Raw genomic sequence first — 22,719 nt, forward strand, 5'->3', positions numbered from 1 at the left:
AGCCTTGGATATGATTGAAGTTAAATCTGGCTGTGTACCATGGCATTAGATCAGGCCAGATGGATATCTGTGGATAGTGCATATGTTTATTTTTTTAAAGGTATACAATAGAAAATGTTGGTTTTTAAATAACATCAACAGATTCTTATCAGGTGCTTAAAAGCAGAATTTAAAAGTATGCACAACTCTTGCTTCCATGTGCCTCTCCAAAGTGACATTTTGATTGTTACCCTGAAATTCTTCAGAAGCTATTACAATGCAGAGTAACTTGCATTGTAAAGAAACTTCTATAGTTTCTTGCCAGGAAATTATAGGAGTTATTTCTTTCAAATTTCCAGAAGTGAAAGGAACACAAAACTTTAGGGATACAAAGAGTAGAACTACCTTTCTGCACCTTCGGTGGAACACTATATAGCACTTTCTGTGTAGACTTTGAATAGAAATTGATCACAACAGAATAATATAGTGACATTTCTATTTGTACCTCATCTTTTCATAAAAGCTTTCTGAAATTTTTTATATAAGCTGTATTTATATATAGCACGTGATATCTTAGAATAGCTTGTTCTAATGTATTCCCCAAGTAATATTCTGAAATATACTAGATTTTATTCCATGTTATATTTTGTAAGAGGGTTATTTTTACAGTTTTTTTATTAGACAGAAAGATCAGGCAATATATAAACAGAGGTTGTTATACTGTAATACTCATAAACTCTCTTTTTTTGTTAATGCTAGTTAAAGTAGATGGAATTTTGTAACATTTGAGATGCCATCAGGTGCCTATTCCCATTTTAGGACAGAATTTACAAATTTGCAATAGAGCAAGCAAAGTGAGAAAAATGATGTTTTGCATTTGAATTCCTATAACATCTTTAAGTCATTTGATTTCCTATTGCAGTAAAAAAAAATCTTTATGAACAAATATGCTACTCGTTTTCACTGCCCATAAGAAAATATGTAGAACATCTGGATATCTGATTGTGTGATATAAAGAGAAACTTCTATATATCAATTGTTTTGTAAGAGCCATGGTGGTGCAGGGTTTAGAATGCAGTAGTTAGATTCTCACCAGCTCAAGGTTGACTGAGCCTTCCATCCTCTCCATGTCAATAAAATATGGAATCAGATTGTTGGGGGCAATATTCTGACTTTGTAAACTGCTTAGAGAGGGCTGAAAAGCACTGTGAAGCGGTATATAAGTCTATTTGCTGTTGCTATCTTTTCAGTGGGTTAAGAAATGTTTCATTTCAGATAATATAAATCTGTTTTATTTTTACAGTTGACATTTTTTAAGCCTACGTTCTATCGCCATAAAATCCTTTTAGAAGCCAAAGCGTTTCCTTCTGATCATGTAAGCAATTAATATTTCAACATATTTATGCTATACAATTTTGCATGTTGCAAAAAAATTTGGTAATCTTACCTGATTATTTATTAGATGCTGTTATTATTATTTTTTTAGTAAACCTTAAAAATCCCAGTTAGAAACAATACTTTTGAGATTGACACTATATATATATATATACCACATACATTGGACAAACCAACAGACGAATAAGTGCACGCATAGAAGAACACAAGAACTCAGTCAGAAAAGAGGAACCAACTTCTTCCCTGGTCCAACACCTTAAAGCCACAGGACATGATATTGACTTTAAAAAGACCAGAACTATCGCCAAAACTGAACACTTTAACAACAGAATAATCAGAGAAGCCATCGAGATAGAAAAACGCCCACACAGCATGAACAAACGAGACGATACCTCCCGCCTACCAGCCATTTGGAAACCCGCCCTTATTGACAAACGAGTCCCTAACACGACGAATGACACCAGACCCACACTCACGAGAGCCACACAGGATGTCACCACCACACATCCACGCAGAAAGCAGACTCAAACCCACACTGATAATGAGCCACGACCAAGGACCAGAAGCCAAACCGCAGCTGCATCATTAGCCACTTTAAACCCCTCCAATCCATACATGAAGCAGACTGACACCCACCATGAAGAGCTCGCACGGCCACAAACACGAAGCCAAACAACAACAACGCAGCTCACCAGCTCAAATCCCCCTGCAACTCAGACTAAGCTGAGCACAACCAAGCCCCCACCCAAACAGAACACCCCCCCAACCAATCAGAGCACAACCAACCCCCCATCCAATCAGAGCACAGCCAAGCCCCTAACCAATTAGAACACACCTCCACCCAATCAAAACACAGCCAAGTTCCCACCCAATCAGCTCACACCCCCACTAGCAGTTAAAAGGAAGAGACAGCTGCGATCTCACATTGCTCCTGGAAGCACGAAGCCGAGAACACCAGCCTGAAGATGACGAATGAGACTTCGTCGAAACGTCGCCAAGACACTTCCAATTTTACGTGGGAGAAGACCCGAATATACACACACACACACACACACACACACACACACACACACACATATATATATACACACACACACACACACACACACACACACACACACACATATATATATATATACATACATACATACATACATACATACATACATACATATATACATACATACATACATACATACACACATACACATACACATATACTGATTGGCCTCTTTTGTTGTTGCTGTTCAAATAAAAATTGTATGGGAGTAAAAAAATTGAATTGCCACACTGATTGATTAGTCTTTTAAAGATACTGAGCAAGCTATTGACCTAAATCAAAAACAGGTTGTAAATGTTTTATTAATTCTTGTTGCTGTTTTACTTTATGAAACCAAATCAATACAAAGCTCACACCATTAACAGTTTTATATCTCTAGACAGATAGAGAAATCCTTGTCGAGGGTGCTTTAGATTACTAAGTCAAACATCATTTGTGTGATACAAAGTAGGACAATAGCCAATGCATCACAGATTTAAACACATTAATCTCCACGTTTGTGAGTCACCACTGATATCTCAAATTTAACAAAATGCTTGGAAATCAATGAGAAATTTGTTCAATTAAACATTATAACATTCCCTCCTTTAGACTTATTATACAGGATAATACAACTGCATCAATTGGATTTTTTTTTTAAAAAAACCAATACCTTAATTGTCACTCATAAGTTGCATATAATACAGCTTCCATTTTTCAAGGTAATATGTTTTGGGAAAATATTATTACATATACTCAGCATTCAAACAGTGACAGCGCCATTAAATTGAAAGGGCTATATGGAATGCAGTTGTAAAGCTGAAAAAAAGTTGCTGATGATAACATGGGCTACCAACTGCAGACATCCAGTCCTAATTCTTCCTTGAAACTCTGTCTGCAAAAGGAAATCATAATAGTGCTTTGTTCTTCCCAAAGTAGGAAAAATTAGAAGAAAAAAGGAGACCTTCCCATTGAACCTTTTCTGTGCTTTGACCCAGCTTTGCTAGTGGCTCTTTGAGAATGAAGCAGATAGGCAAGCAGATTACATCTGAAGTAATTGACCTTCCATAGCCCAATCATAATGAGAGAGAAATGAGCAACCCAGACGGTTGCGCAATGCTGTCACTGACGCTGTTCCTCATCAGAAGTATCCACCATTTTTGACATTGCCTAAACTTTCCATATTGTCCAAGAGGATGGCCAATGATTTTTGTCCAGTCTCCTTTATGGTCTGATATTTCCCAATAGTCTCCCAACCAAGTCCTAGGAAACCTAACCTTGCTCAATAGCAGAACCACAGGCAAGGTTGGACATCCCAAAGGTGCTTTTTCAAAAGGCATCTGAACTTTATTTTTCCTTCAACTAAATCTTCTTTATGAATTGAAGAAGCTTCTTGGATGAGAAGTGAAACGTCTTCAAGGAAAAACAAAATCCAGTTGTCTTTTGAAAAGGCACCTTTGGGACAACCATGACCTGGATAACTGAGAATCTCCACAGGCATGGTTGGACAAGTGCTGTCACTTGCTGGGATTATATATCAAGTTATCTAGATTCACATATGGGGTGGCTCCCTAATCAGTGTTATAAAAATATAGATAATCCCAAAGTGAGCATATTTTGGCCCGGGTCTAGTAGCCCTTAAATATGTCATTGTAAACAATGCTAGGTCATAACACAATAATTTATCAGGACAATTACTTAGCACTATTCCTATCTTTAGAACCTAAGGAACTGGTTGATACCAGCAGAAATTATATGTCTTACTCAGTATTATCTACTCTGATTCACAATGACAGGCATTTCACCCTGCCTACTATTTCATCCTTTGACAAATGCCAGTCATTTAATCTACTGTAAAACTCTTTCATGCAGACTTTTGCATATCCTGAGCCTAATGTATTAATTAATTTTTGTTGTTTGTAACAAAATGATTTTTGTTTTGCTTTTACATCTGTTCGCTTTTTTAAAGTTATATATTTTGTTCACAGTATGCTGTTGAGTCTCAGCTCCAGTTTCATGGGCTTGATAGGGAGAAGAGTATGCTTATGATTCAACCACGAAAGGTTTGTGGAACATGGTTTGCATCATACTAGACAACTCACGGCCTTCAGCATGCATGAAGCCCTCAGCACATCACTTAAAACATAAAAAATGGTGCCATTATATTTTGGCAGCAAAGTGGCCAAATTTCACAGAGACTATTTTTCTTCAACAAAAAGCCATTGTTGATCCTCCTGAAACTCCTACTCAATGTCCCATGGTTGCAGTTTTTCAGTCCAATTGTGGTCCTTTTTGGTTTTTCTCAGATTGTGATCAGAAATTGGAATAGGAAGTCTTGGGGGATAATTGTTCCCATCCTCTTCCTTAAACCCTAGGAAAACAGCTCCCAAATTTCCTTTTTTTCAGGGTTTTACATAAATGTATTTTATATTAATATATTTCACATTCATTCCTTAATATGGATATTAGGATGATTGTGACTCCCAGCAGCTTGTTAACCAGTAGCTTACATACTTTTATAGCAATGGTAAATAAATTTACTATTAACTTCTTTTTGAAAGAAAAGTTAATGTTAGAGTACTATTCCTCTAGTTTTCTCTGCCTAAACTGCTTTTCTTAAGAGATGGCCTCAGGATAGTTTCACTTGAGGCAATAACCAGAAGGCAGAAACCATGTGTTTTGGGTATAAGACATTCATGCACTGGACACTGTTTCTCAACCTTGGCTACTTTAAGATGTGTGGACTTCAATGCCCAGAATTCCCCAGCTAGCATGGCTGGTTGAGGAATTCTGGGAGTTGAAGTCCACACATCTTAAAAGTGGCTAAGGTCGACAAAACTGCACTGGGGGCGGGGGGGGGGTACATGCTTGATATGGTTAAGGAAACAGAAGCAGGGGAAGACAATAGATAAGCTTGATGGAAAGGATGAAAGAGTTACTGGAATGTTTTGGAAAGAAATTTGAATTATTAGGTAGATAGATCAAGAAGCTGAACATTAGTCTACATAGTTACCAGAAAATGAGGCCTAGTTTGGGAACTGATAGTTATTTAACAAATATATAGAAGAGGTTTATTTTTATATATAAATAAGTTTTAGTAAAGGTCACATATTCTATAGGTTGGAACATTCCAGAGCACTAAACAATAAAATAGTGAATAAACATATTCCCTACCTCAGTATATCCACATGCTACAGTTCTTAACTAAAACTTGTTATAACTGAAATATTGTCATCATATTATTGCAGTAGTCATAGTAAAGTTTCTGGTTAGGACAGAAGTGATTTTCAAATTTATATTAAAAAAATGCATTCCAGTTCTTTGACATAAAGAACTTTTATTACTTTTCAGTAGAACGGCTGATGACCTTTTGATTCCAGAAGAAAACTTTTTCAGCAAAGAAATTCTCTCAAGTTCTTTTATAGATGTTCAAAGAGAATTATAATAATAGAAATTACTTTCAAATTAGTAAATCTTATGCCAATTTTTTTTTGCAGTGATGTATTTAACTTAATTTGGAGTTTGCACTGCTTAATTGATCCCTTGGTGGTGATATGTTTTATATCATCCCTTGCAGTGAGGAACTAAAGAAGGGATGGAATGATTTTGGCTTTAAAGCATCAAAAGATCTTGGGGGGTTTTTTCTTCATTGAATGTTTTTCTTTAGTTAATAACTTCAGAGTTTTTTTTTTCATCTTTGGATTATTTGAATCTTATTGTTCTGAAATACAAATACCATTGAGTAAAACATTTAATAGCTTTCTGTGGTATATGGGCTGTTTCTGAAAGTATCAAGAGGAATGTATGAGTTAGCTTCAGTCTTAGAAGGAGTGCAGTTAATAATCTTTTAATCTTGTTTGCATGCTGAATTTGGCAAAATATTTTAAACCCTAAGGTTGCCAAATAAAACCTTTATGTGACTGAAAAAAGCATAAGATATATTCATTCATTCAATTTACTCCTTGGTTCTTTTATTAACTATTTCAGCATTTCTTCTTTTCAATCCCCTAACAATAGTTGTTTTTCTGCAAAATCCTATTCACCAATAATCCCAATGATTTATCTTCATATTCTGGTAAAATTATATTTGGTATTTTTATAGCACTTTTTAAGTGCTCTAAATGTTTTACACCGATTCTTGGAAGTTCTTACAAAAAGTTTAAAGATTAAGTTTTGGGCTGACATAACTTTACTATTAGGTCAACTTCTGAGCATTACATTTTAACAATTCAGAGAAACTGGAAAAAATTAAGAAAAGTTTCAGAGATGCAGAGAATAATCTTTATGAAGGAAGTCAAAGGAGCTGGACCTTGAGGACAGAAAACTCAAGAGGCATAGGAGAGCACATTTTAATCACTGAAAGAATTTCACATGGAAGAAAGTCAAAAGCTGTTCCTTAACACTCCAAAGAGCAGGGCATTGAGGAATGGATTTCAAGCATGGAAAGGAAGACTCCAAATGAATGTTACAAGAATCAAGGGGGCTGAACTTGACTTCCCCACAAGCTAACTTGAAAACTAATTAAACAAGCACAGAGAAGTCCAGGAACCTCTTGCAAAGTCACGTATTAGAGAAAAAAGATCAGCCTTCAAAAATGATTCCAAATACAGTGTATCAGAAGCAAAACCTTAATATAAAGTTGAAACTTAGGAATGTGTGTAATATACATTTCTTTGATTTATGCTATTGAAGTTATACAGTGGGCCAGTCTATCTTCCTTGGGGGCAGGGAACGTCTCTCCCCTTCCCCTTCTCCTCCCCCTTCTCTTTCTCTCTATTGAGCTCCCATTAGAGACTTAAAAATATAGTTGTCTTCTGCAACTATTCCTCTATTGCAGAAATTCCTTATACTTATCATGAATAATTCTCACTGATACAACTCCTCCATGAACAGTTTTAGGAGCTATAGATTTGTCCACACCTTTGTATCTTTTTTTAAAAAATCCAACCGATTAATTCCACCTTGAAGTATTCAGGTAACTGAAGTATATAAGGAAGCAAAGTGAACTAATTAAAAAAAAAACACCATTCAAAAGCTTAAAATAATGATTACTTACGTATTTAAAAGCTTCTCCAGGGTTCCTAGTTTTGTATCTCACTGCAATTTTAAGGATTTGTCTGATGGCTTCCTGCAGTCAGCAAGTCATATCATAAAAAAAAATATACATTATGAAATAATGACAATTCCATTACTTCCAGGGCTGATATAAAATATGTTCTAACTTTATTTCAGGGAGAAGAAACCTTGAGGACTGAAGATATCCTTGATATAATTGAGAAGGAAGGAGACTCGATTGCTGTAATTCTTTTCAGTGGGGTGCAGTACTACACTGGGCAGCTGTTTGACATACCAAGGATAACAAAAGCTGGTCAAGCCAAGGTATAGTTAATAACATGTTCTTTAGATCAGTCTTCCCAAAACCTGACAATGTGTAGATGAGTCAGAAGTGCCAGTTCCATAATTTAGTTGGCCAGGTCTGGGAGTTGAAGTTACTAGTACTTCTAGATTTGAATTTTCCCTATGCTTTACTAGACTTCTTTTCGTGGAGTAGTAATTGAAGAAAAATATCACTCAATACGGTGATAATAGAAACCAAATCATGTATTGCTAATGTTGATCAGTCAGTCCTTCTCAGATTTTGACATATATTGAAATTGATAAATAATACTGATATTTCTGCAAAGCATTTTAAAATGCCAGTTCTCCAACATTACAATCCAAGGCATAGCACTGAAGGTAAATTTAATTAAATTAAAGAAAAAAAAATTCTACTGACATTAAGCTAGAGAGTTAAACAATTACCATGAATATATTATGCAACAGTCTTAAAGTTATACAGTTCTAACCTGAACATTTTTTTAATTTTTTTTTTGTTTTTCAAAAACACAAACAAAACAAAACATAAAAACATTATCATTCCATACAATTATAGACAGTGTATCAGTCAGTGGCATTTTTGTGCTCCTCCTCTCTTCAATTTATCACTAAACATGCTAACTTATTTCCAAAAATTTCAACATCCATTTATATCATAATTATTTCCAATTCTTATTCTCTATCCATTGGTAAAATAAATCCCGTATCAAATAGTATTGTCTATCTTCCTGCTCTCTTATTTCAAATGTCAATTTACTAATTTCAGCACATTCCATCATTTTCTTAATAATTTCTTCATCATTAGGTAACTTTTCTCCTTTCCAGTTTTTAGCAAATACAATTCTAGCTGCTGTCAAGAGATTCACAATTAAATATTGCAGTTCTTTATTATATGTCTCCGGTATAATCCCTAATAAAAATATCTCTGGTTTAAAGTCAATATGTCTCTTTATCATTTTTTCCAACCACGTGTGTATCTTAGTCCAATATCTCCTTCTGCGCATGTCCACCACATGTGGTAATAGGATCCTAGGGTCTGATGACATTTCCAACATTCTTCTGATTTATTCTGGGACATTCTGTCTATTCTCGACAGGGATAGATGCCACCTGTAAAACATCTTATACAAATTCTCCTTATATGCTGTAGACATTGTCATTTTATAATTATGTGACCACAATTTTTGCCCTTTCTCTAAATCAATACCATAGCCAAAATTCTTCCCCCATGCTATCATTGATTCTTTAACTTGTTCTTCTTCCAATTTAACCTCTAGTAAATAACCATATAGCTTTTTAATTACATGATCATCTGAACCCATCAAAATCTTGTCTAAGTTAGTCAATACATTATAAAAACCTTCTTGTTTAAGATCTTCTCAATATCTAGAGAGTATTTGCGTGTATGAAAACCAATCTATTTTATACCCTTGATCTTCTATATCTTGCTTTGATTTAAGTTCACCCTTTTCATCCAATAATTCCTTATATTTTATAATTTGTTTCCCTTTAAACGCCACTGGATATGAAAATGCTTCAATTGTAGATACCCAGACTGGTATCTTCAAGTAGTGATTTTTTTTTGTCTTCTCCCAATTCAACCATAAGGCTTCACATATTTTATGTCTTCTAAAATACCCCCGTATTTTAGTTCCTTTATACCACAGAAAAGCATGCCATCCCAACAACAAATCATGTCCCTCCAAATTTAACAATCTAGTATTTTTTAATAATATCCATTCTTTAGTCCACATTAAACTAGCTGCTTGATAATAAAGTTTAAAGTTAGGTAAACCAAAACCATCCCTCATTTTAGCATCTTGTAACAACTTCATTTTTATTTTTGCCTTTTTCCCCTGCCAAATATATTTCAATATCATTTTATTCAAATCTATAAAAAAATCCTTGTCCAACTTTATCGGAATCATTTGGAATAAATATAAAATTCTAGGCAAAATATTCATTTTAATAGTTGCAATTCTCCCAATTAAAGATAGTTGCAAATTTCCCCATTTTTCCAAATCTTGCCCTGTCTGTCGCTTATTGTAATTATTTTCCTTGAGAGAACTACACCTTGCTGTCAATTGTATTCCCAGATATTTACCTTATTCGTAACCTGCATATTTGAAATCTCCATCAATTCTTCTTTTTGCTTTTTCAGCATATTTTTAGTCATTATCTTTGTCTTTTCTTTATTAATTTTTAAACCAGCTACTTCTCCAAACTCTCCAAAGCTTTCTAACAGTTTATTTATTGATGTTAATGGTTCTTATAAAATAAAAACCAGGTCATCTGCAGAGGCTTGCAGTTTATATTCTTCTTTTTGAATTTTCATACCTTTTATCTCCTTTTCTTCTCTAATATTTCTATTTAAGACTTCCAATGTCAATATAAACAATAGTGGGGACAGTGGACATCCTTACCTAGTGCCTTTTTCTATTTCAATAAATTCGGACAGTTCTCCATTTATCATTACCTTGGCCTTTTGTTTTGTATATATAGCTTCAATTGCCTGAAGAAATTTTTTCCCAAAGCTCATCTCCTCCATTTGTAACATCATAAACTGCCAGTTGACATTATCAAAGGCTTTTTGTGCATATAAAAATATCAAAGCCATCTGCTTTTCAGGATGCGCTTCATAGTAGTCTAAAGTATCTAAAATTATTCTTATATTGTCTTGAATTTGTCTTTTTGGCAGGAATCCATTTTGGTCAGAATGTATAAAGTTATTCAAATATCTCTTAAGTCTTTCTGCCAATATCGTTGCAAAGATTTTATAGTCTGCATTTAACAGGGATATAGGCCTATAGTTTTTGATTTGTTGTGAGTCTGTTTCTTCTTTATGAATCAAAGTGATATATGCCTCAGTCCATGTTTTGGGTATTTCTATTTTTATCATTACTTCATTCATAACCTCCAGCATTGGGATCGATAACAATTCTTGTAACGTCCTATAATATTCAGCTGGCAGTCCATCTGGACCTGGTGCCTTTCCATTCTTCTTAAGAACTTCCTCATAGAAGGCTCTTGCCTTATCAATTGTATTAAGCCTATATCTTTGGAATTGCCATGTTAAGCCTACTCCTTCTGGAAACAGCCATTTGTAGTTAATCCCTTTTTGCAACAAAACTTTGGTCAAGAATTGGTATTTTCTTCTTATCTCTCTCACTTTCCTTGGAATTTGTCTCAAAACTGCAACTTCTTTCCCTTTGTATTCCAAAGCCTTGTCACAAGCAGCCAGAAGAATCTGTGTCTTAATTGATTTCTTAGTAAATCTTATGTGTAGTTCTCTTGTAAGCTTATTACGCATCGCATATCCAGTATAAACTCGATAAATTTCATCAATTCCTTCCATCATTTCCCTTTAGTTACTTCTAAAGCCTCAGCTAGAATCGTATTCATAATCTCAGCTAGATCCTCCCCTTTTTCTTCTACGACATTCTGGAATCTTAGGTAGAATTCTGCTTTGTTTATTTCCCATCCAATTAAACCATATGTTCCTTGTTCGACCTCTCTAAGTCTATTCTCGATTTCCTTCATTTTTTCTTCTTTTTGGCCATCTTTTTCCTCTAGTTTAACCAATCTCTCTTCATATTTCATCATTGTTGTTGTATGCTGACCACCTTTTCGTCTGTTTTAAGTAACTGTTGCTCCATCCTTTGTTGTTGCTGTTCCATTCTTTGTTGTTGTTTTTCCATTCTTTGAAGTGTTTGTAAGATTGTTTGTGTCGTTTTTCCTACTTTCAGTCCAGTCCGGTTTTCCAAAAAAGAAATAAAACAATTAAGCAGTTTCAAGTCTTTTAAAATGTATACTTGGGAAAAATAGAATTAGTCCAAAGTAGGTTCGCTGCTTCTCTTCATTTACTCTCCATCACAATCTCATACATCGATAAGGGTGTTCTTAGTAATATTTAAAGAAAAGTGAAAGTTTCTTACCGCTCTGATCACTGTCGTTCCGATCTTCCTTCCTGAAGTTGTCACAGCCTCCGCAGCCTAATGGCTGCTGCTCCGCCGCTGGAGAGAGGGCTTTCCTCACTCAACCAGGGACTTGGCGATGTCCCGGGGATTCTCAGGATGTGCCCTCCACTACCACAGTCAAATTGAGTCTGTGTGGTCCAGTTCGGACCGTCCAGTGGCAGAGTTTTCAGTGGGGGTTCTGGAGCGTCCAAAAACCCCACGCGTCTCGCCGCGACGCCAACTTCCGGTCCCTAACCTGAACATTTTTGTTTGTTTAAAACTACTTACTGCACTGTGGATTAGATGTGCTTTCTACTGATTGGCTTATTTAATGCCTAGACAATCTGTGCATTATATATTACACCTCATGGCCCGCAGGCCGGATGTGTCATGCGCTGGCCATGCCCAGTTTAGCGAAGGGGGAAAAAGTTGCGATATGTCATGTGACGATGCTGTGATGATGCAAGTTTGACACCCTTGTATTACATAATATTGGAATGCCTGTTTACATTTGTGATGAAGTTAAAATGCATTTATTCTACCTAGAAGAGAGACTATAATGTAAACAGTAAGATTAATATAGCTACAATATTTTCATGTGAACAATGGAAATTTTGCAAATAATAAGAAAATCAGTATTCTTATACTGTACAAACTCAGGAGGTAAGGTAGAATGGGAAAGTATCTGGTCTCTTTAATTCTTTTCCATTTCCTATCTGTGGTCTTTCAGCTATTACACCTAGAAGTCTTTAGTTACAAGCAGATAAATTGAAAATATATATCACTGTGCAACCACATTTAATTTTTTTATGTACTCCATTATTTTGATCTATATCTAAATTTTCAGTTTAAAAACTCTGGATAAACCTTTTCCCTATCCTCTGAAAAGACTAAGTTACAAATAGAATATAATAGAATTCTTTATTGGCCAAGTGTGAGAAGGAATTTGTCTCTGGTGCATAAGCTCTCAGTGTACATACAAGCAGCAAGTGATAAATCATGATCATAATAAAATACAATCATGATAAATCATGAGATACAACACTCAGTGATAGCCATAAGATACTACATAAGCAATCAACATAAATCATAATAGGATACTAATAAAAGCAATAAGCATAAATCATAGAAACAACCAAGTTATTATCATAAGAAGCAAAGGAAATAGGTAACAGGAAAGATGAGAAGGATAATAGTAATACAGCCCTACTTGGTGGTTTGACATCCCAGGGCATAAGACAGTGTTGTTTAGCAGAGTGATAGCATGGCGGGGGGTGGGGGGGACTGCCCATATCTCTAGTTGTTTTGGCAATATCAAACTTTGCAATAGAAATAGAAAAGAATCAAGGTGAAAAATGAAAATGTCATTAACCTGCTTAATGATCACAACGATTTAACGATCAAAATTCTGGGCTCAATTGTGGTTGTAAATTAAGGACTACCTATCTATTTGTTAAATTCAGTTCTGTAATTAATTTCTAAAAATTACATACTTGATAGAGGCCCAACTTTTGCACTCTGCAGATGTTATTTTCCTAATTCTAACATAAAATTTTGGACTATATTTTGGAAATACACCACATTGCTCTTCAGTACTGAACCAATTCTAACTAGTGGTTTGTAGAATGTATTCAAGAAATACATTCAGTAATCACATGCTCCAAATACATATTTCTGTATGTTTTCCTTCTGTGATTTCATATCATTGGCTAGGCTTAGGGATATGCAAAACCCATTCTACAAGATTCCACTCAACAATCTTTTGCATCACTTCCTGGAAGTACTAGGACCGAGATGGTGAATCTATGGCACATGTGCCAGAGGTGGCACACAGCGCCCTCTCTGTGGGCATGCAAGCTGTCACCCCAGTTCAGCTCCACCATGTATGCGCGTGTGCCTCCCGCTGGCCAGCTGGTCTTCAGGTCTCTTCTGCGCATGTGTGGGGAGTGGAGCGCGTGCAGGGGGATATGTGCGCATGCAGGGGGCCATGCATGGGGGGGCACGTGCATGGGGGCTGTACGCATATGTGGGGGGGGCGCTTTCGGCACTCAGTCCAGAAACGGTTAGCCATCACTGTACTTAGAAATGTAGGCATATACAAAGTGCACCAAAGTTACAATTCTATAGCTCCTAAGAGAATGTATATTGATTTCTGGCCCTTGATTCAAAAATAAATCTAGAATCACAGAAGGGTATCCAATAACAAATAACTTCTGCCACCCCACTTAAACCCCCATTTTTACAAAAGAATAGACTCTTTAGTCCCCTGATTTATACAGTTTAAATTTAATTTCTTCCAAATAAGTCCTTTTTAAAATTAATTTGTATGATATTGTTCTTCCTACACAAATTCCTTTCTGTAAATTCTTTGTTTTTAAGCTTTCTGTGAAATTATTGGAAACACACTTTCCTTTTAGCCTTATCTTTCAGGGTGATTGAGTTTTGTAAATTTCAGCAGAGCATACAGATGCTAGGAGTAACTGTTACTTTTTGGGAACCATATCACAACAAATCCTTTGGTGATGTTCACTACAATATTTCACATGAAAACAGATCTGTTGCTTTTTAAAAATGGTGATAGTGTACATACCAGAGCAGCCAGTACATGTAGTCCTCAAGTTACAACAGTTTATTTAGTGACCATTCCAAGTTACAATGGCAGTGAAAAAAAGTGACTTAAAACTGTTTTTCACATTTGCAGAATCCCCATGGTCGTGTGTTCAAAATTCAGATGGGAACTGACTTATATTTATGATGGTTGCAGTGTCCCAGGGTCATATGATCACCTTTTGCGACCTTTCCCAAAATCAATGGGAAAGTCAGATTCACTTAACAACCATTTTACTAATTTAGGAAGTACAGTGATTCTGTTTAACAACTGTGGCAAGAAAGGTCATAAAATGGGGTAAAATTCACTTAACAACTGTCTCACTTAGCAACATAAATTTTGGGCTCAGTTGTGGTTATAAGTCGAGACCACCTGCATACATATTGATGCAAAACCTCCTCAGCATAATTTAAACCATTGACATGGATTTATTTTAATGTTTTAGAAATAATCTTTTAACTGTCCCTGTAAGAAAAGAACCATGGTATGTTTCCTCAGCAAGTGATCCAGTAGTTGTTTTTTCCTCAGCTTGGTAAAATTTGCTGCATTTTTCTTCGCCCAGACTGATGTGTGAATTTCTGGTGATGCTGACACCATCCGTATTCAGCTCAGCAGTTGAACAGGAAGCAGGCAGATTACTGACTATATCACCTCCATGAGGTAACTCATTTTCAGTGACCCAGCCTTGGGGAATTTACTAAAAAGACAGGCTCTGTGGACACATTTCTGGGATTTGTTTTAACCTCAGGGATCAGAAAGAACAATAGTCAATTAAGTTTCCTTATCACGAGGTCAGCAGAATTTCAGAAGGTACTGTAAATACTTGCTTTATCTCTGTGCATACACTATAAAAAAAAAGCATGTGGAGAAAGGGAAGGACACATTCTAAATACAATGACAAATCTATTGTTGCATTGATTAGGAAAATTTGCACATAGATGGTTGGTCCCTTTCATTAAAAAGACACTTTAAAAATTACATCAAATTTATTTAGAAAGCATATCTTCCTTAGTTAGTAAGCCTTTGATTTTCTTAAGGCACTGTAAAGATGGATTAGTAACATGTTCCCTCCCATCAATGAGATTTCAAGAGATTTTGGTAGGTTCTTTGCAGGGGTGAAATGCTTCCGGTTCGGACCGGATCGCCCGATCTGGCAGCAATGGCGGTGGGTGGTTTGGAGAACCGGTAGCAAAAATCCCTGCCCCCTCTCCCCCCATGCCCAGTTTAGCCACACAATCGTCAGAGGCTTTTTTAAAAAAAAAATTAAAAGCATTTTTTTACAACCTCTTCGGGCGAAAAAATGCTTTTAAAAGTAAAAAAAAAAGCCTCTGATGATCAGGCAACTCATCTGGGATCATCAGAGGCTTTTAAAATCATTTTTTATAACCTTTTCAGCTGAAGAAGTTGTAGAAAAAATGGTTTTAAAAATTAAAAAAAAAAGTTGGCCATGCCCACCCTGTCACATTACCCCCACCCCCACTCCCACCACCAAGCCACGCTCACAGAACCGGTAGTAACAAATTTTACATTTCACCACTGGTTCTTCGTGTTGTGTGGTCATTGATAGCAGACCAATCAGACAGAGTGGTATGCCTGGTTTTTGTATTTTTGGTTCTCCATAAAAATGTGGGAGGATGAGTCCTCAGCTTTTCACATAGCATAGCTCTTCTTCCATAATTTGTTCTCTCTTGACTATATCATTGAGGGTTTACCCACAAGATAGTGGCACGTTTCCTTCTCTGGGAGATGAAAGAAAGCTATCTGTCAGGCCTGGAAGCCATTTTTTCCATTGGGCCTTCAGGCCTGCCACATTTACTATTGTGGGAAACTGGGAGGGGGGATTGTATGGAGTATGGGTGATATATAGTCATAATAATATTCCTTTCTCAGAGATTCAAGAATAACTTGCCCTGCACCTGGAGGGCTAGAGTTGGGAGGCATCTCCAGTTGGCACACTACTTTGATTGGCCATATGGGTGCTGGGCAGGGACTTGGACTTTTCTTTGGGTGGGGAAAACTTGGAAGCTTTCAGATTCGGCTTTTCCCAGATGTGCCAATATGATATCTCTAATAAAATGGAATTTTGAGGAACTTCAAGCCTCGGAGACTTCTTTCGTTGGGGGTGTTACTTGGAACCCTGACACTATCTTTGCTGAAACCATGGTTGGGGTCTTTCAAAAAGCGATTGTATTCGCCTCCTTCATTTTCTAATTGCTTTCAGAAATTGCTTGTTAACTGCTTTTTAGCTTTTAAAACCTTTGGATCAACATGTTTTACAGCACTGGGTGAGTTTCCTTCAATCCTTTGTAAAAGAAGTTTTAACTATAAGTTTAAGGACATAAAATAATTTTGGAATAAACAGCAAAAGGTTGGTTAAAACTTTGATTCTAGTAAGTTGTAAATGAACTAAGGGTTCAGGTGGATTTGAAATAAGATTTTAATTATAAGACTCCATCCCATGAGAAAATGCTTTTGTTTTTAATTCTCTTTTTAAAAAATGTAGGATGAGACTTTGAAAGTTGGAGATGAGAGAGAACCAGAAAGAACTAAAGGCTGTAATTAAAAGAAAAGAACATTTAAATTTGACTTATTGAAACAGAATAGAGCAAAGTATTTTAATATTCAACATATTGAAGGATATTTTTGAACAATTGACGCAGAAGTTAATTTTAAGAGTCTCTGCCTCTATATGTAGATTGCTGTATCTAAGGAAGAGGAGCAGGTTGTATCTGGTAAGGAGACAGTTGAAAGTGGATTTCTATAAGAATAACATGGAAAAAAGATGCTGTATTACTATGTATGCAAAAGAGACTGTCTGATTAAGATGAAAAAAGGATTTGCATATAACAAACTAAACAGGGTGACCTGAGTAACTTTCCTAGACTGGCTTTACAAAAAGAGGGTTGTTAAAGCTTTGAAAAATGTTGTGAGAAGGGACAAAGAAAAGAAAAAGAAAAGCAATCAAGTTCTAGGACATTATTTGAACGAACTGAAGATTTAGCTCATTAAAAGTAAAAAGGAGGACAATGAAGCAAATATAAAACAGTACAACCAAGCAAGCCAGATAGGCCAATCAAAAACATTATCTACAACAATCTTGATCAAGACACTTTGGATAGAGCTGCATTAAAAAGCCAGAAAACCCCACTCCAACTTCTCACTGCACTGATAACATTACTTAATTAGAAAATAAAACACTTGTAAGAAAAACAAGCAGAACGAACATAAAAATCCTCTCACTGTAATTCTGAGCTTTGTGTACAGTATCCTCCAATAGTTTAGAAACCTTTAACAATTTCACACTTTGCAACACAATATTAGCTAGTATGTGGGTTCTAGCGTATTTGAAGGGATGGGAGCCACATCTTAGCCTTCTGGTTTTCTGCAGATTGCTTCTTTGGCCCCTGAAGTGGCAGTCTCATGGCTTTCTGGATTATTTTCCCCAAGTTCTTTGGAGATTTATTATTGTGGAACCATTGACATCAGAATGATTTCATCCTTATTAAATTGCATAATTAGATCTTAGTATTATCTTGTTTTATGTTTTGAGAGCTGTCCAGTGCTTAAAGGCTTAGTTATTATACAATAAATAAATCCAATAAATAAATAACAAATGATATCATAGGAAGAGTTAAGGCTGAAGCGTTGGAATGTTTTTTTTTTCCAAATGTTTAGGTGATTAAATAGTGGAAAAGGCTGTGGTAGGCCTCTGAAAGGCATATCACTTCTATATCTTTAGAATCCCTAAATTTTCTAAAATGAAAAAAAAAGGGAAGTCAAGGCCAGCTGTTGTGTCATACCATAAGCTCTGTCCTTTTTGTTTGTGTGCTGTGACAATGCAAACAGTCTGTATGGATAGAATGGAGATTATGGTGCATTTGGATGCAATCTCGGGATCCTGCAGATAACTCTGCACAAATCATACCAAGTACGCAATGCTCAAAATGCTGAATTTTGAAAGAACAATTCTGATAGTTTTCTGATGATAGGATTCTGTTTCCAAGATAGGAATGGAAACAGTTTATTTCTGACAGATCTTCTATTTCTATACCCACTTCTAATTTTGCCAAAAATGGCATTGGAAATTGGCCATTTTGTTGCTTTGTTGGCATTCAATGCAGTACAATACAAAAATATGTATGTACTACATATGTGTTGCAGATAGTGTTGCTATCTGCTGCCAAATGCAAAAACTAGGTTGCTTTGTTTTACTTATTGTGCTTTGCAGACAGATTGCCAGGTGAAAGAAGAGTGCATTCTCAATGTGAATTTTCTTTAGAATAGAATAATAGAGTTGGAATGGAACTTGGAGGTCTTCCAGTCCAACCCCCGGCTTCAGCAAGTGACCCTGTACTATGTCAGATAAATAGTTGTCCAATCTTTTTTAAAAAAAGTCTTGAGCAGTAGCCAGAAAAAATATGTTTTTTACTGTTTATATTTTCATGAGCTGCATTGAAATAGGTTCTTTTTTGTCAGTTCATTGTTGGGCTCAGTTATGTGGACACTTAAAAGATTTCATTGAAAAAGTCTACTTCATTATTATTTTAGTTTGGCTACGTTTCCAACAAAAGCCATGAAAGAAATTAGGTTGAAATTTGAATAACAGCAATAAGAAAATATTTCTTCAGCAGGAAAATATATTAGAAGGTTACTTGCTCTTGCAGTGGAATGAATGGAAAATAGATGCAAAGCAAGAGGATATGGAAGCTGCTTGGAACAGATGAAAATCTCATGTTCCACTATGCAATAGAAGCATGTGGAGTTAATGCTAATAGGAAATAAGAAACAAACAAAAGATTCTTGGACAAAACGCCTATAAAATGCAAAACAGAGGGTAAGAGAGTTATTTCATAATGTGTAGAGCGGAAGAAAGTTAGTCGAAGTCAAAGAGAGCAAGGAAAATTGTTAAGATTAAAAGAGGCATTGAAAACTGAAAGTGTATTTGGTGGAAACTTTAAAAAAATACTTTAAAAGTAGATAAAGAGGTCTGATCAAGGAGCCTCCAGTTGAGTGAACAGAACTGAAAGTAAATACGATGAAATAAATTGGACTGGAAGGAATATCATACAGAGATTTGTATGAGAATAATAGTGATATATTGAAGAGTGGAATTGAAATAAATGCTATAAATGTTAGTGTAGAAGAAAAAAAAACAACCTTAAATTAAAAGATGCTTGCTCCTTTGGAGGAAAGCTATGGCAAACCCAGACAGCATATTAAAAAACAGAGACATCACCTTGCCAACAAAGGTCCGTGTAGTCAAAACTATATGTTTTTCCCAGTAGTAATGCATGGCTGTGAGAGTTGGACCATAAGAAAGGCTGAATGCCAAAGAATTGATGCTTTTGAATTGTGGTTCTGGAGAAGATTCTTGAGAATCTCTTGGTCTGCAAGGAGATCAAATCAGTCAATTGTAAAAGAAATCAACCCTAACTGTTCTTTGGAAGGACAGATACTGAAGCTGAAGCTCAAATACTTTGGCCACCTAATGAGAAGGGAGAACTCATTGGAAAAGACTCTGATGTTAGGAAAGATTGAAGGCAAAAGGAGAAGGGGATTGGATGAGATGGTTAGATAATGTCATTGAGGCAATGAACAAGATTTTAGGCAAACTCCAGTAGAGGATGGGGGAGGAGCTGGTGTGCTCTAGTCCATGAGGTCACAAAGAGTCAGACATGACTGAACAACAACAACAAAAGAAGAAAAATAATAATAAAAAGGATATCATAAATGTAAAAACATTAAAAGGTGAAGTTGGAGATAGATAACTGAGGAATGATTAACTCATTTATTATAGCCAAGGTCAGAATTATTAAAATATGGAAGTGGTCTGCTTGTTGAATGGTTGTGTGACTTGTTTTAAGGTATTTGAAAGAAGGTCAAGCACCTTAACAGAAGAATATGATTATTGTTCTTCTGTGCAAAGGGAAATGTAGCAAGAGTGAATGCTAAGGTGGCTCAGTGGCTAAGACACTGAGCTTGTCGATCAGAAAGGTCGGCAGTTCGGTAGTTCGAATCCCTAGTATAGGTCTCCTGCATGAGCAAGGAGTAGGACTAGACGACCTCCAAGGTCCCTTCCAACTTTGTTACTGTTACTACAGAGGAATTGGTTGTTAACTTTGTTAAGGAGAATTCCAATGTTTTGATTTAGAGAAAATATGTGATAAACAAAGATTAAATCTCAAAAGAAATACATGAAGGAAGAAGGAATGAAGAGTAGGGGAAAACCAAGAAAATCGTGGTTTAATAACATCACCAAAAAAGAGAAATGAGAAGTGTATGGACCTGGTGGAAGATATGATGGTTTGCAAAGATAGTATCTCATGGAGAAGAATGGATAGTGACGATACAGACTAGATTGTTTTCTATTTATGTATTTCATGGTTGTAATCTCTTTGGTTTAATATTTCTTATTTGTTTTCTGTGCTTTGCATAATACCAAGGGATAGAATGATAGGCGTGTTTGTATTTTCAGTCAGAACACAACCAACTTAAAATGTTTTTGCAGAATGTTCTGGCTAAGGCTGGCCTACCCCATGCTTGGAACACAGTGTTTTGTTCATTTTCCTTTTGCTTTATGCATGTCCCTGTGCATTATATATTCTAGAAGCATCTAGCATTATGAAAATCAAGTGTCCAGCCTTGAAGAAATAAACATCTCTCGTATACCTCCAAATGAGAGCTGGAATATGCAGTATTTTTGTTTTGTATTAGCCCTGATTCTGAACCTGGGAGTGGGGGGTGGGAGGAGGAAGAGGAGGAGATCAACAAAGACATGTAATATATAGAGGCTTCTCTTACACTGAGGGAATTAAGGAATATCATTGTCACTCATTGACAGATATTTGCTAATTAAGTTATTTTATTTTTATTTTTTTCAAATCAATTTCTTGAGTTTCTTTCCAGAGTGATGATGCATACATGTAGACATTTCATTGTAAAATGTTAAATGAACTAAATAAGCTTGAAAAATCATCTCAAACTTATTTCTCCATCTTTATTATACAACTCAGTCAATATTTTCTAGTCAGATCTTATTCTCTAGACATGACATGACATGAATTTACTATGCGGCTGGTTTAATTCCAAACACATCCCATCACCATCCAATTGTCCGGCTTTTGTTATGGGTACTGTTTTCCCTGTAAATTGTGTAGTACTGCTTAAGAGGCATGCTATAGTACAGATTCAGATCTTGTCTTCTTTCTGATTTATTCTTATTCTTTATAACCATTTATTTTCTTTCTTTCCTTCCTTCCTTCCTTCCTTCCTTCCTTCCTTCCTTCCTTCCTTCCTTCCTTCCTTCCTTCCTCATTTCTCAGGAATAGTTATTGTAAACAATTTATAGATGTAGAGATGAACAACTACTTTATTTAGTTCAACCCACAGCTACAGATATTCTGTTCTGTCAGAACTACTTTACTTACTTAATCCAAATGGATTTATTATCATAGGATAGAAATTTTGGGTTGTTCCCCTTTCCTGACAGTATATAACAAATAGCCCTGCTCAATTTAATCCTGACGTGAAGTATGCTAAATTTTGTATGAATTTCTTTGCCTAGTGACTAGCAAATCTATTCCATATGAGCTATTGGTATATTGGTAAATATTATTATTAATTCTGAGGTTTCCTCTATTGTTAAACATTCTTGTGATACATTCTAAAGACTTCTGTTTTAATGCAAGGTTAGATAGATAGATAGATAGATAGATAGATAGATAGATAGATAGATAGATAGATAGATAGATTTAAGTGTCTTTTACTTCAGTAGTTAATGTCTCAATTAATACTAAGGCAAATTTAAGGATAGAACCAACAGAAGTTCAACCACCATCACTAAAGCAACCAAAATGCTGCTGGCATTTCAGCATCAAGGTTTGTAAATATAAGGATGACAACAGCAATATTAAGCATTTGGGACATTCAGCACTCAATGTTCTTTACCTTTAATAGCCACAAAGTTCCGACCCACCCCAAAAAATAAAAAGAGGTTGAAAAACCACTGGAATCCATCTCTTTGAGATACCTCTAACCTGGAAAAAAAACCACCATTCCAGTTTGATGGCAATTAATTCTGGCTAAAAAAATATCCATTAATAGCACACAGCAGTGTTTAATTTTCCCACTTGTATTATTTTTTTTTTAATCTATCATTTTCAGCTTTATTTTGAAACTTACACAGTCTGCAAGTTTGTCCTTTCACCCTGAAAGGACTTTTCTGTGCTGGCAGCCTCATTAGTGGCTTCATTAGAATTAGCATGTTGCACTTATAAATGCAATTATTTTCAGAGAGGGAGATACAGCCAAGTAGAGTTAATATATTGAAATACGGCTTTAATAATTTAGATGGCGAAAAAGACAGAA

The 22,719-nt window shown here is 35.7% G+C and overlaps 1 protein-coding gene across 6 annotated transcripts in view; it reads left to right on the forward strand.

Moving 5' to 3' along the window:
* Window positions 1–22,719, forward strand: part of KYNU (kynureninase) — a 130,599-nt gene that overhangs the window by 74,736 nt on the left and 33,144 nt on the right. For all 6 annotated transcript variants that reach the window (XM_034424575.3, XM_034424566.3, XM_034424548.3 and 3 more), the window contains 3 exons: window positions 1,283–1,354; window positions 4,402–4,476; window positions 7,646–7,792. In XM_034424575.3, the coding sequence (XP_034280466.1) occupies window positions 1,283–1,354; window positions 4,402–4,476; window positions 7,646–7,792 (294 nt within the window). The remainder of the gene's footprint in view (window positions 1–1,282; window positions 1,355–4,401; window positions 4,477–7,645; window positions 7,793–22,719) is intronic.

The sequence above is a fragment of the Pantherophis guttatus genome, chromosome 1, assembly GCF_059756535.1.
Source record: "Pantherophis guttatus breed Tessera chromosome 1, ASM5975653v1, whole genome shotgun sequence".
Classification (NCBI taxonomy): domain Eukaryota; kingdom Metazoa; phylum Chordata; class Lepidosauria; order Squamata; family Colubridae; genus Pantherophis; species Pantherophis guttatus.